This window comes from Hemitrygon akajei, chromosome 23 (assembly GCF_048418815.1).
Source record: "Hemitrygon akajei chromosome 23, sHemAka1.3, whole genome shotgun sequence".
In the NCBI taxonomy this organism is placed as follows: domain Eukaryota; kingdom Metazoa; phylum Chordata; class Chondrichthyes; order Myliobatiformes; family Dasyatidae; genus Hemitrygon; species Hemitrygon akajei.
Window position 1 is genome coordinate 39,384,133 of NC_133146.1, and position 14,302 is coordinate 39,398,434.

The 14,302-nt window shown below is 41.8% G+C and overlaps 1 protein-coding gene across 3 annotated transcripts in view; it reads left to right on the forward strand.

Annotated features, from left to right (window-relative positions):
• LOC140715373 (myoferlin-like) overlaps window positions 1–14,302 on the forward strand; it is a 276,005-nt gene that overhangs the window by 158,082 nt on the left and 103,621 nt on the right. For all 3 annotated transcript variants that reach the window (XM_073027462.1, XM_073027463.1, XM_073027464.1), the window contains 3 exons: window positions 4,896–5,021; window positions 9,476–9,631; window positions 10,936–11,027. In XM_073027462.1, the coding sequence (XP_072883563.1) occupies window positions 4,896–5,021; window positions 9,476–9,631; window positions 10,936–11,027 (374 nt within the window). The remainder of the gene's footprint in view (window positions 1–4,895; window positions 5,022–9,475; window positions 9,632–10,935; window positions 11,028–14,302) is intronic.

The window sequence follows — 14,302 nt, forward strand, 5'->3', positions numbered from 1 at the left end:
TGCAGATGACACTACTGTCATCGGACTCATCCAGAATAGTGATGAGTCTGCATATCGACAGCAGGTGGACCAACTGGCGCTCTGGTGCAGTCGGAACAATCTGGAGCTGAACACGCTCAAGACAAAGGAGATGATAGTGGATTTCAGGAGACATCCCCCCGCTATGTCTCCCCTCACAGTCCTCAGCAGCCCTGTGTCCACCGTGGAGAACTTCAGGTTCCTGGGAACCACCATCTCTCAGGATCTGAAGTGGGAGCAGAACATCAGCTCCATCCTGAAGAAGGCCCAGCAGCGGATGTATTTCCTGCGGCTCTTGAGGAAATACGGTCTGCCTCAGGAATTGCTGCTGCAATTCTACACTGCAGTCATTGAGTCTGTCCTGTGCAGCTCCATCATTGTGTGGTTTGGAGCCGCCCACCAAGCAGGATAGAACCAGACTACAGCGCACAGTGAGTACTGCCGAGCGCATTATTGGAGCCTCCCTGCCCTCTATTGTGGACCTGTACTCTTCCAGGTTGAAGAAGAGGGCGGGGAACATCATAAAGGACTCCTCCCATCTGCTTCCGTCTGGTAGGCGCTTCAGATCCCTCCAGACTAAGACTAATAGGCACTGGAGAAGTCTTTTCCCTACTGCGGTCACTTTGCTGAACAGTTAACTGCCGGTTAACTGTCAGCTAACTATTACTTGGATTGCACTACCTGTATGTACAATTTATATTTTCATTTATATTTATCATTATTATTGTTATGAGCAGAGAGACAACATCTGCCGGAAGTAAATTCCTTGTATGTGCATAGGTACTTGGCGATTAAAGTCTGATTCTGATTCTGATATTCCCATTTATGACTACTGCAGCTAAAATCCACAGTCACTGCCGTGGGTACTTCAATAAGCTGCATTGTTTTAAGATGTCTAAAAAATGTATCGCGACTCTAAATTGACCAATCTCAAACAGCAGACTCTGGTTGCGAGTGTAGTTCCCCTTTTTAAGAAAAAAAAGCAAAAGCAGGGATGCTGCAGCAATGCAAAAGTACAATTCAAACGCAGGGCCTTCACACTTCTGCTCCGAACAATCCCGCTGGACCTCAGAGTAAGATTGCTGTATAAGAGGGATATCAGGGACTGTTGCCTACTTTGCTTCACAGAAACATGGCTATCCTTTGACATTTTAGATGCAGCGCTGCAGCTCGATGGCTTCGCCATTCTCCGTAAAGACAGGATAGCTCAGTCTCTTAAAGACATAGGCGGTGGAGTATGCTTTATGAATTAACTCACCATGGTACACAAACATGGCAGTTCTGCCTCAGTCCTGCTCACCTGACCTGGAACATCTAGCAGTCAAATGCCGTCCATTTCATCTGCCATGGGAGTTTTGTGCCATCATCCTGGTAGCACCGTACATTCTACCTCAGGCAGACTATGGAGGACCTGAGCATCATAACAGGCACAAAACTGTGTACCCTGATGCCTTCCCTCTAATTGCAGGAGATTTCAACCAGGCCAGCTTGAGGATGTCTCCGAACAACTACCACCAACATATCACCTATAGAATTAGAGGAGCCAACATGTTTGACCACTGTTATACCACCGTCAAGCACACTTACTATGCAGTGCCACTCCCACACTTTGGAAAGTCTGATTGTCTGGCTGTACTTCTACTTCCAGCACATGGGCAGAGAACAGCAGCTACGACCAAGACGGTACAGTCAAGGGCAGTGGAAGAGTGCTTACAGGACTGTTCTGCGTCAGTGGATTGGACAATATTTAGGGATTCATCTTTGAGTCTGAATGAATATGCCACAGTTGCCATTGACTTCATCAAGACCTGTGTGGATGAGATTGTGCCTTAGAAAACATACCGGACATACCCAAATCAAAAGCCATGGATAAAACCAGGAAATTCCTAGTCTTCTAAGGGCTAAAACAGTGGCATTCAAGACTGGAGATTCAGAATTATACAAGTAGTCCAGTTACAACCTACAGGAGGCTACTTTCAGTGTGAACAATTCGATTGAGGTTACAGATGGAATCAGATGCACATCAGCTCCAGCAGGATTTGCAGGCCATTACTTCCTACAAAGCAAAGCCTGATATGAATGCTTCACTTCCATATGAGCTCAATGCCTTTTTTTTGCATGCTTTGAAAGAGAGAATAAAACTAAGACTATTGGAATCTCTGCAGCATCTCTGTAGCAGTGGGAGACTGATGATGTCCTTAAACACTCCTGCCAATTGGTTGGTACAAGTTTTCAGAGCCCTGCAAGGAACACCATCAGGGCTTGATGCCATGCGAGTGGTCACCCTCTTGAAAGATGTTCTGACACTGTTGTTCTGAGACAGAGATCTCAGACTCTGCAGATCAGAAATAATATCTCCTCACTGACAATCAACACTGTTGCTCCTCAACGATGCATGCTTAACCCACAGCTCTACACTACAGCTATGACAGTGTGGCTAGGCACAGCTCAAATGTCATCAATAAATTTCCCAACAGTACGCCTATTGTTGGCAGAAAGATGGTGATGAGGAGGCATATAGGAGCAGGATGGATTAGCTGGTTGAGAGGTATCACAGCAACAATCTTGCACTCAACCTCAGTAAGACCAAAGAATTGATTGTGGATCAGGAAAGGGAATCAAGGAAACGCACAGTAGTCCTCATTGAAAGATCAGAAGTGGAAAGGGTGAGCAGTTTCAAGTTCCTGGGTGTCAACATCTGAGGATCTATCCTGGGTCAAATGTATTGATGCAATTACAAAGAAGTCACAACAATGACTATATATCATTAGGAGTTTGAGGAGAACGGGTAAGTCACCAAAAACGCACATGAATTTCTACAGATATGCTGTGGAGAGCATCGTAACTGGTTGCATCGCCATCTGGTATGGGGGTGGGGGGGCCACTGCACAGGATCAGAAAAAGCTGCAGAAAGTTGTAAACTCAGCCAGCTCCATCATCATGGGCAATAGCCTTCCCAGTATTGAGGGCACCTTCTAAAGGTGATGCCTCAAAAAGCTGGCATCCATCATTAAGGACGCCCATCACCCAGGACAAGCCCTCTTCTCATTGCTATCAGGGAGAGGATACTGAAGCATGAAGACACACTCTCAACATTTCAGGAACAACTTCTTCCCCTCAGCCATCAGATTTCTGAATAAATAAGGAACACATGAACACTACCTCAGTATTTTTCCCTCCCTTCATGGCACTACCTATTTAATTCATTTTTGTATATACTTATTGTAACTTATAGTTTGCATTACTATGTATTGCAATGTTCTGCTTCTGCAAAACAAATTTCCTGACATATGCTGGTGATATTAAACCTGATTCTGATTCTAGTGATGTTGTTTTCAAATGTGTGTGTGTTATGCCTCTCCTTCTGGGCTATCTTGCATATTTCTATATGGAGGAATTTCTTTAGCCAGAGGGTGGTGAATCCCTGGATTTCACTGCCACAGATCCTGGGGAGCCCAAGTCATTTGGTATATCTTACGTAGAAGTTAATAGGTTCTTGATTAGTAAGGGTGTCAAAGGTTATGAGGATAAGGCAGCAGAATGCAGTTAAGAGGGATAATAAACCAGTCATGATTGAATGGCAAAGCAGACTCGATGGGACAAGTGACCTAATTCTGCTCCTATGCCTTGAGTACATGTGGCATCTGGCCTGAAGCTCCCACTCAAAGAATGCACAATCAGCAAGATAACCATGAAAGCTCCATTTTAAGGTGGTTGCCAAATACCAGGGCATTAGTGATCTTTGGTAAATATGTCTACAGTGAAGCGGAGCCACTTTCATGAGTAGTTTTCAGCATAGAATTCAGCAGATTGCAAATATTACACTTGGCTGGAGTGGCCTCTAAATGCTGCAGCCAGGGAACTGGCAACATTGTGGAAATTTAGTTTGTATTCTCTTGAACCAGCATCATGTGCCAGAAACAAAAGAGCACGAGCAATGATGTTGAGTGTGTGTGAGAGTGTTGGGTGGTGCATGAAATTAACATGACTGGAAATGGCTGCTTAAACTTTGGAACACAAAAGCACAATCCAGTAAATCATGGGACAAGTTGCAATGACGAATTAACCTGCCTGGTACATCTTTGGATTGTGGAAAGAAAACAGAACACCTGTGCAAAGCTCACATTTCTCATGGGGAGGACATATGGAAATTCCTTACAGAACAGTGCCAGAATTGAACTCTGAACTTCACAACGTCCTGGGCTGTAATAACCTGGCAATGGCTGCTGTGGTGCCATTTATCAGTTTAAAAGTGGTGGGTGTTGGGGACCTTGGGGTGAGTCCTGGATTGTAGTGCAGAGCCTCCTTTATCACATAGGTAAATACAGTCAGCTAGGTTGGCTGTCTGTATCTGCAAAAGGCTGGTGAAGATGGGCAGTGGGTTTCCTCCGGGGTGATCCGACTCATAAAGTTTTACTGTTTCCAATGTCGTTGATCCTCTTTGGAGTAGATTGTATTTATAACATTACTCGGTTGGCAAATGATATTTAACAGTGGCATATTAACACTGCTAAAGTTTTAATTATGATTAATATTTGTTACCTAGGCTGCTTATCTGCTATTGTCCCTGCCAGTTAGATTCCAAAGGTCTGTTTTCTACTTTCACTTGAAATGAAGAGAGTTTGACATTTTGCATTGCCTGTAGACATATAGCTGTCAACACAATTAAGAGAGATGATTTTAAAACTGTCACTGCCTGGACATTTTCAGATTACACCTGGCCCTAACTGTTGCCAATAATCAGTCCCACGCCAGCTTCCATCTAGATAAGGTGATTCTGCCTTCCAGGCAAAAAGCGAAGTGGGACTAGATGGTGATAACAGTGCTTCTTGTTTCTTTCTTGTTTAATTTGGCTTCCTTGACTTCACTCCCTACAGGTGTATAACACAGCACTGGAGGATGTCCCTGAATTCAAAGGGCTGACTGATTTCTGCCAGACATTTAAACTCTACAGGGGCAAATCTGAGGATGATGAAGACCCATCAGTTGTAGGTGAATTTAAGGTGGGCCTTTTCCTTTAAACTAATGTGGTTTCATTATCAATTTTTTAAAAATGTTTATGAATATAATTGCACCTTGCATGTATCAGGATGAAAGTCTAACTCTTGAAATTGTATTCAGCCAAAAAAAATCCAGTTTATCTGTCTTTAAATGGCTCCATGTTCTCTTTTCAAATAGTCCAAAGGGTTTGAAAATACATATTGCTTGTCTGCAGACATTCTTAATAATTTAACAAGCAATATTCCTTAAGGTTAGTATAGGAGTTGTACTATCTGTCATATGTAGTTATGAGTTGTATCTTTTAAGCAGGCATGCAGTTGAAACTACCATTCTGTTGGAGTGGTCTTGCACCAAAAACTGGAGAAAAGTAATGGCAGATATGCTGCCTGACCTGCTGATGTTCCTCAAGTAATTTTCTTTGCACTGGATTACAGCATCTGCAGTCTTTCTATCTCCTAGATAGTAGACAGGCCCATTATTAGAATTCCTGACATTTCCTTCTATAGAATAGCCAAGACTGCAGAGCTTCCAAGCCAAACTGATACTTATGGACAAGGCAGTATTAATTAGGTAATGCAGTCTCTGAGTTGAAGAAGAAGTCAATAATATTCCAGGTCTGTGGCTACATTTTCTGTGTGCCCTTTTCTCCAGGTTCACAGTAGCCACATTAAGAAACTGGAAAAATGCTTTTCTTAATCTTTTATTAATTTCTAACCCTTTCAGAAGGGTTTAAGACTGGGGGGAGCAGATTTAACTGGGGGTATAAAAGTAAGTTTTTCCCATGCTGGCTGGTGGTTTTAATGGAATGAGCTGAAAGCGGAAGCCGTAGAGGTGGGTCCAATTATATTTAAAAGACATTGGGATAGATAAATAATCAGGAAAAGTTTAGAGGGATATGGGCCAAATGCAGGCAAATGGGACTAGCTTAGGAGGCATCTTGGTTGACATGGACAATTTGGGCCAAAGGGCCTGTTACTGTACTTTACATGTCTGACTCTACTGGCCTGACCTGCAAAGATTTGGCTTGTGGAACAGTGGTGTGTTTGTAGGTAAGTACTCCTAAGTCAGTAAGGGAGGATTCCTTGAGACATAAAAAAAATTGAAAACAAATAATTTCACGTAGTTCAGATGTTGGAAACTATTGCAGATCCTAGCAATCTGAAATAAAATATGATTGAATATTCAATGTTGGACAGCGTGGACAGAGAAGGAGTGAAGCCTATTCATTGGAGCTGGGGTTATCAAAACCCTAATTCTGTGCTGTCTGACCCAGTGACGTATCTAAGGTATGGCACATGCCCTGGGTGCCACTTGAAGGGGGCGCCACTGAGCAGTTTCTATATAAACCATCCTCAGATAGTGAAAAAAGAATTTTCTTCAGATGTATGATCTGTCTTTGAATATCATGGGTGAGAAGCACTAGGATGGCCTTATTTCAGAGCATTGGGTAAGAAGACCATGAAACGTTTCTTCACGTAGAAGGAAAGTGGAGCTGAAGGACAGAAGAGATGAAAGTTGGAGGCGGGGGAAGCCAAGAAGTCGAGCAAGTTCTTCATGCCCTTCTTTGAAAAGCCCAGAACAAGTAGTTCGACACGTTCCATGGAGTCGCCTGCACCTGCTACAAGTTTGTTAGAATCTGAAGGTGGATCAAGTACAAATGCATCACAAGCCAAGGAGGAAGTGAAGTCAGATAAATCTGAGTATGACGAGATCAAGAGTGAGGCTGCCACAGAGAACGTGGACATGACAGGAGGGGAAGATGATGGTGGTGGTGGTGATGTTGAGTTTATTGATGAGATTTTACCTGACGAGATTGAACCTGACGACACTGAACCTAGTGAACTGGATGGTATCAAAGAGCCTCAAACCGTCATGCCAGCAGTGATTGAACAGCATGATATTGGACTTATGAAGTTCGATAAGGATACTGGAAAAGCAATTCTGCCTGATGTGTTGAGAACAGAAATAATAAAGCTGGGTTTGAAGTATTTCCAGAACAGTGAGGGGCCTTTCCTACCAACAAATAACCGCTTAGTGAGCAAAACCTGGTTCAAGAGGAAATTGGGAAATGGTCGTGGTGAGGAAGTGACTCGCTCTTGACTGGTCTATTACCCTTCTAAAAAGTCTGCATTTTGTATCTGTTGTCTTCTCTATTTCCAATCAGACCATCAATCCTCATTGGAGCAGGAAAGTGAGATTCAACCAGTGGAAAGTACCTGAAAGGATTAGTGTTCATGAAAATGCCAGGAATCATCGGGAATGCTTCACACAGTGGAAAGAAATGGAAAGAAATTTAGCTGGAAACAGAGGAGTTATTGACGTGGTATTTCAGTCACAGATTGAGAAGGAAAAGTCAAAGTTGCTTGATATGTTGACAAGAATCCTTCACTACATAAAATTCCTTGTGACTCAGAACCTGGCTTTGCGAGGACACGGAGTCACTTCAGCTAGACAATGACTCCAATGTGGGATATTTCCTTGGCTTACTGAAACTACTGCCCATCTTTGACCCTGTCATAAAAGAACACATCACTCATTTGGAAAGTCATCCTGGATCCATGTCTTAACTTTCACCGGGTGTCCAGGATGAATTCATCCACATGATAGCATCCACTGTTCGCCAGAGTTTACTGAGAAGCATTTGTAAAGCCAAGTACTATGGTCTCATGTTGGACTCGACTCCTGATCAGGCACACCATGATCAGATGTCAGAAGTAGTCAGGTATCTGGAAGTTGATTTTGAGAGGAAAACTGTCCATGTTAGAGAGTCCTTCCTTGGCTTTATCCAGATAAACCAGAAGGATGCTGAGAGCTTGGTTGAAGACATCTTGAAACAGCTAGAGAAGGACGAAATGGAGCTACAAGATTGTCGGTCACAGTGTTATGACAACGCTGCTGTGATGGCTGGACACAGAAGTGGTGTTTATCAAAGAATAAGTGAGAAAAATAACCTGGCAGTGTTTGTGAATTGCAACAATCACTCACTCAACTTGGTGGGTGTACATGCAGCCAAGCCAGATGCAATGATGGTCATGTTTTTTGGAACCATCAAAGCTCTCTGTGTTTTTCTCTCGCTCAAAAACTCTGTGCCTGTTGTTGTTAAGTTGGAGTCCGAAACCAGGTGGAGTGCAAGGGCAGAAGCAGTGAAGCCCCTCAACAAGTACCTTGAGGAGATACTTCAAGTTCTCCAGGACATGATAGACAATGAAAATGAGACCAGTGAAACAAGAAGTGATGCAAGGCAGCTGTACAACTGCATGTTGAGTTACAATTTTCTGATTTTGCTAGGGTTTTGGAACAAAGTTCTCATTCGCATTGACCGTATTCAAAAGAGGCTGCAGGATCCTAGCATGAACTTCCATGATGCTGCCCTGGATTTGAAAGCCCTCCGAGATCATGTTTACGATGAAAGATAAGTGTTGGTCAGTGAGTCACTCGAAGAAGGAGTTGGTCTCTATCAAGAATGGAATATTGAAGTTGAAAGACGTCAGAGACGAAAGAAATGAATGGCTGATGAGAACGCAAGAGATGCTGAGTTAACAGCTAAGGAGGAAATGGAAAGAGTCATGAAGGGAACACTCGACTGTCTTTACAGAGAAATGGATGAAAGGTTCACTAGTTTGCACGACACTGATGCCAAGTTTTGGTTCCTCCTCGATGTCGAGGGACTGTGTTACAGCACCGACAGTAATGACCTAAAGAAGAAGGGCGAAAATTTGGGCGAATTGTACAGCTCTGGTGTTGATGGACGGCAGCTATATGAAGAAATTTTGGATTGCAGAATGTTTCTATCAAGGCAGGTCAACATGAAAATATCAAGACCTGAAGAGCTTCTTGAATTTACTGTTCAGTATGGAGATGAGAGCGTCTTCCCTAATCTTCACATTGCTATTCAGATAATGCTAACCATCGCAGTTTCCATCGCCAGCTGTGAGGGATCATTCAGCAAGTTAAAACTAATACTTTCATATTTGAGAGCCTCCATGGGTCAAGGCAGACTCTGTGATCTTGCTCTGCTGAGTGTAGAAAGAGAAGAAACTGAAAAAACTGACCTTGATCACATCATAGACCAATTTGCATCAGTGAAAGCAAGGAAGGTGCAGTTATAATTTTCATGTAGTGCCTTAATTTGTTAATTAAAAGATTAACGAGCTTGATTTGTATTTTTGAGCTGATATTATTGGTAAAGTTATCTAAAAGATGGGTGTCAGATGTTTGGACAGGGGCGCAATTTCACTGCTTGCCATGGGCGCTATTTTCCGTAGACACGCCCCTGGACTGACCTGAGTATTTCTCTATGATAGTTCCTTCAAACTAGTTTGTGTAAGCACCATCCTGACCTGAATCTCACGCAAAAATAATTGGTGAATACTGAAATTGTCCTGAATTTATTCCAGTGAATTATTTACCTGTCCAGCGATGTTGAGCATTCATGTCATTTGTTTATATTTTCTAGGGTTCCTTCAAAATTTATTCTTTAAGTGATGATCCCAATGTTAAAATGCCTTCGCGCCAGTTCATCGAGCTGCCTGATAGTGGAGTTCAAGAATGTTTGGTGCGAATTTATATCGTAAGAGCCATTGACTTGCAACCAAAAGATAGTAACGGCAAGGTAAGAAACTTGAATGTGGCATATATTTCATTTGCATTGAATCTGCTGGCATCAAGTAATTTCCAGAGGATTATCACTGGATTAGGAGGGGATGTGGGTGGTAGTAGCCTTTATCTCATTGCAGTTTTTTTAATCTACTTTTACAAGATTATGTTGAAAATCTGTTGTTCAAGTGCACATTGTTTTAATTTAAGTACCTGATCTCTGCACACCAGTCTGCATGATAAAATGGGACCAGATACCTGAAGGCAGTAGGAGATGGTGGCCAAACGTCACACACCCATCTGACCCCTCAAACCCCACTTCGCAAATTTCCCCTTAAAGAATTTTATTGGTTTAGACATGATATTGTGGATTTCTGACTCCTGATCTGAGCAAGTAAATGGGCTACATAACATATTAACATTTCTTTCAATTCCTTTAGTCCTTTCTTAGCATCTAATCACAAGGGCTGAGTTCTGTCCATTGTTTCTGCAATGTACCTTCCTGTTGATAGCCAGCCAGTAACCAAAATAATCAGGAGGCCAGGGACTGTTCTTGACCTCTTTTCTTCCACCTTCCTTCTATTCCAAAGCCCTGGAATCACAAATTGGTCTTCATTGCCACTACCTCACTGGTCTAGATATATTATGATGCTTAGTTCCAGTTTTGAACTGGAGCTCTATTTATAAAATCAAATATCACTCGGCCAAACTGATTAAAAATGTTTTTTGGGTATTTTGTTCCCAACACATAGTTTTGTTACACATATGCCTTTGTTTTCTTTACTGGAAATCTTTACAAAGCAAGCTGACTTGAGCTTTGAGCAGTTTGTGTCTAGATCAGGAAAGAATGGGGGTGGGGAGAATAAAGCCAAGGCAAACCAACTTGACCTTGAAAATGCAACAGTAGTTTTTCAATGACTAATAAGTTTAAATTGCAGGAATTAATGTTTCTAGGCCACTTTCCTGTAACAAAGACTCTGATCCCTACATGTAGATGTTTTGGTTGTCAATTACCCAAAAACTCTTACAATATTTCTTTTGTATTTTGTGTTTCAGATACCAGAAGCAGATTTTCACCAAGATCTAACATGTTCACACTTAGAAATTTAAATATAAATAAGAAAATTGTGGCTTTATTTTTAGTTTAGTTTCTGGATGCAGTTTCTGGTGGTATAGCCAGCTGGTAGAAACTAGAGAGATTGAATGGATGTCCCTTTGTTCTTCCTTTTCTACCTGATTAATTTTACCAAAATAACAATATTTCCCTTTTGCTAAATTTATTGCATTAATTTTCCCCTTAAAAAACCATTTTTCTTTCAGTGTGACCCTTATGTGAAGATCAGCTTGGGAAAAAAAACAATAGAAGATAGAGACAATTATGTTCCTAACACTTTGAGCCCAGTGTATGGCAGGTAATGCATAATATATGTTGAATGTTCAGTGCATATTCTAATAAAGGCTGTCAATAGAAGTAACCTTAGCTTGGGTTAAATGGACATCTTTAGATGTAATAGTTTTTTCTTCCATATATTAATTGCATGATCTTAAGTGGTTCATGTTTTTCTTTTATCCACACAACCCTCTACAGAAACATAAACTATAAGTAGCCATTCCTTCATTATTTGTCCAAATAGCCATTAATTCATTGATTCATTCATTTGATTCTTACTGGTTGTTAATCTGCTGGTATACTGCAGTTGAATTGCATGAGAACCTGTTAGTGGTTTTAAAACCAATACTCTGCCAGTCCTTTTCACCAGTCAGCAGGACTAAGGATGTGTGATGGGGAGAGTGTTCAATCATGCCCCAAATTAATTAAAAAACATAAGCAGATATGAAGTGGACTTCACTCTGCAAACAAGACTTTCAAAAATAGTTTAGACATGGGGCCAAGCATGGAATGCATTACTCCGTGAGCTTTCATCTGTTGCTTAACAGATAGTAATGTTTTATGGGACACTAGTGAAACTGCTTTTCTATAAATTGTAGCCTTAGTCGATTTAAAAACACCGAAGTGGGTAGACTATGCCTCAATTTAATGTTGCATCTGAAAGGCAATGCTGGTGGCAGTGCAAGACAGAATTATCTACCTGGATTTTTCTCTTGGTTCTGGAATCAGGCTTAACTCTACACCTATGGCACCTGGAGATGAGAGAATGACTACAAAGCCAAAAATAACCTTGAGAGTCAAAAGTAAAACAGCAAGTACTTGTGGGTACAATGAATGGAGCACCAGTTAAAATAAAAACAACTGGGTGCTGGACTAAAATTACTATATCAGACCATAAGCTACATTCTGAATCGAATCAATTTATTGTTATGTATGCCTGGGTGCAATGTAATTCTGTGCTCCTGTGAATCTCAGTAAACAGCGTACATGGTAGTAATTAATACAATAATCTGGGTCTTGTACTAGTTCACCATTCTTGATTGGAATTCCCACAGCTGTAATAAGTCCTATTTGTCTCCATAAGTTTATAAAGTCATGAACAACTCTGAAAATATATCAGGGGTCTGTGTGGTTATTAGCTGACTTTCCTTCTGCATGCCTACAGACTACAATCAAAGCTTTCAGTTCTGCCTGTTGTGCGGAAGTACTGGGAGACATGCTTCCTGAGGCCATCACTTAATTTTCTGTGACAACAGTTCAACCAGCCATTCGAATTCCCCTCTCAATGGTTGAGGGAGCCATCATCGTACAGAGCCAGATATGGGTTTAATAAAGACCCATGATAATTTGATTATCATGACTTCATGATAATTTGCATCATCTTGGCATGTTATTGTTCTTGCACAGGCACGATGGTCATAGTCTTCCATGCCCACTGACAATAATGTAGACGGATTTGCTGGACTTGACCATTGGGTGATGATATTATGTGCTTCAAGAACAGTGGACCACTTGGACCAGTGAGCTGTTGTCACTTGAGAGGCCCTGTTCTTAGTCAGTAGAGTGTGAACTGAATGTGGACATCGAACATTTAAAGCCTGATGTTAGAAACAGTCACGACTGCTAGGTAAGGTGCTTGCACTGCTCATAGACATGTACCCCATCCTAAGGCTACATTGTCCAGTTTGGCAGAGTAATAACCAACAGGACACTGCGGATCTCCACGTTGTTGAGTTATAACTGCCGTCCTGTCGCACACTTCTTGTTGGCCTACAGGGTGAATGGTCTTCCTGTATCATCGATTCCCAATGCAGGTGCAGTACTTAGTATCACCTTTGAACTTTGAATAGCCTCCATCTGTTCTTCATTAAGAGCTAAGGGGTTGTTGGAGTGCTTGCTGCCTTTCGGCAGATGATTGAGGGGTTGAGCAATTCCAGCATGTGAATTGACCCATGCTCTGTGTAGTTGCACAAAACCCAGAGATGATTAAAGTTACCGGATTGTTGTAAGTGGTTTTGCTGATTTAATGTTCTTTGCAGAATCTTCAGTGATTTCCCATTTGTCCTGGGAAATTTTCTGTCCCAAGTAAATCACGTCCTCTTGTTGCAATCATGCCTTGTCCAAATTTTCTTTGTGTCCCTTGAGGGCTAAATAATCGAGCAGGCAGAGTACATCGCATTCGTGCTGATCTGCAATCTCAAAGGCAATTAGGATGTCGCCTACATATAGTATGAGGGTTGAGTCAGTGCTTGGAAATCCCCTTTTACATGTTATCTCAAGGCCATATGTTGGTAGGACTATTGTGAAGTCCCTGTGGTAGCCTCATCAACTAATATTGTTGGCCATCAACTGTAACAACCAGCTATGGTTGACATTCAGGCAATAGTGGTACCGACCAGAAATCATTGGCCAAATTGACTGTAAACTACTTACGTGATGGATTCAGGGTGTTGAAGATAGGTAATGGACCTGCTACCAGAGGAGTTAACTTGTCAATTCTGTAATCCACAATCAGTCTGCAAGTGCTATTCACTGCCTTGACAGGTCAGGTTGGATTGTTTGAGGGACTGTATATTTTGACAAGAATTCCTCGCTCCTCCAGCTTATAGGAGGTTTGATGCCTCCTGTAGATGTTCTGCTTAGAAAATATTGCTTGGTATTAAATGGCATCTTCCCCATAAACTTGACCAGATCCATTTCTGGTAGGTCACAGTCATTTTTGTCTTGTGACTGGTTAATTCAGATTTTTTCAACCATGTGACATTCCAGATAATTTTACCCTTCATAAATTCAAGAGAGGAGTTTAAATTCAATAAGGCATTCATTCCAAGAAGAGGTTGCGCAATTGCTCCCACCCCGAATTGCGTTTCTCATGGGCGAGGACCAAATTCAACTGGTCTGCTTTTGATTAACTCAGTTCTGTGTCCTCCAGCACCACAAGCATGTCTTTGGGTGCTGGTCAATGGCACATTGCATTTTTGAGCAATAGCTTCCATTATGCATCCTAGTTCTGCTCCTGTATTCAGTAAGAATTCAGCACCTTCATATTCTATTAGTAGATTAACAAATAAGCCAACTGATTTTTGCTCTGCCACTGCAGATAAAGGCTGCAGGACCAGGCCTGGTCATTCTTGAAACTTTGACAGCGTCTCCATTATATCTGCAATTGTAGCCTGAAGTTATGGCATCCAGTCAATGTTTTCCTTCCCTTCTGAGGTAGGGGGTTGAGCTTGCTGTTGAGGTTATGGTTGTCCTTGTGGTGAAATTGATTTCTTATGCCAACACATCTAGCCCCGT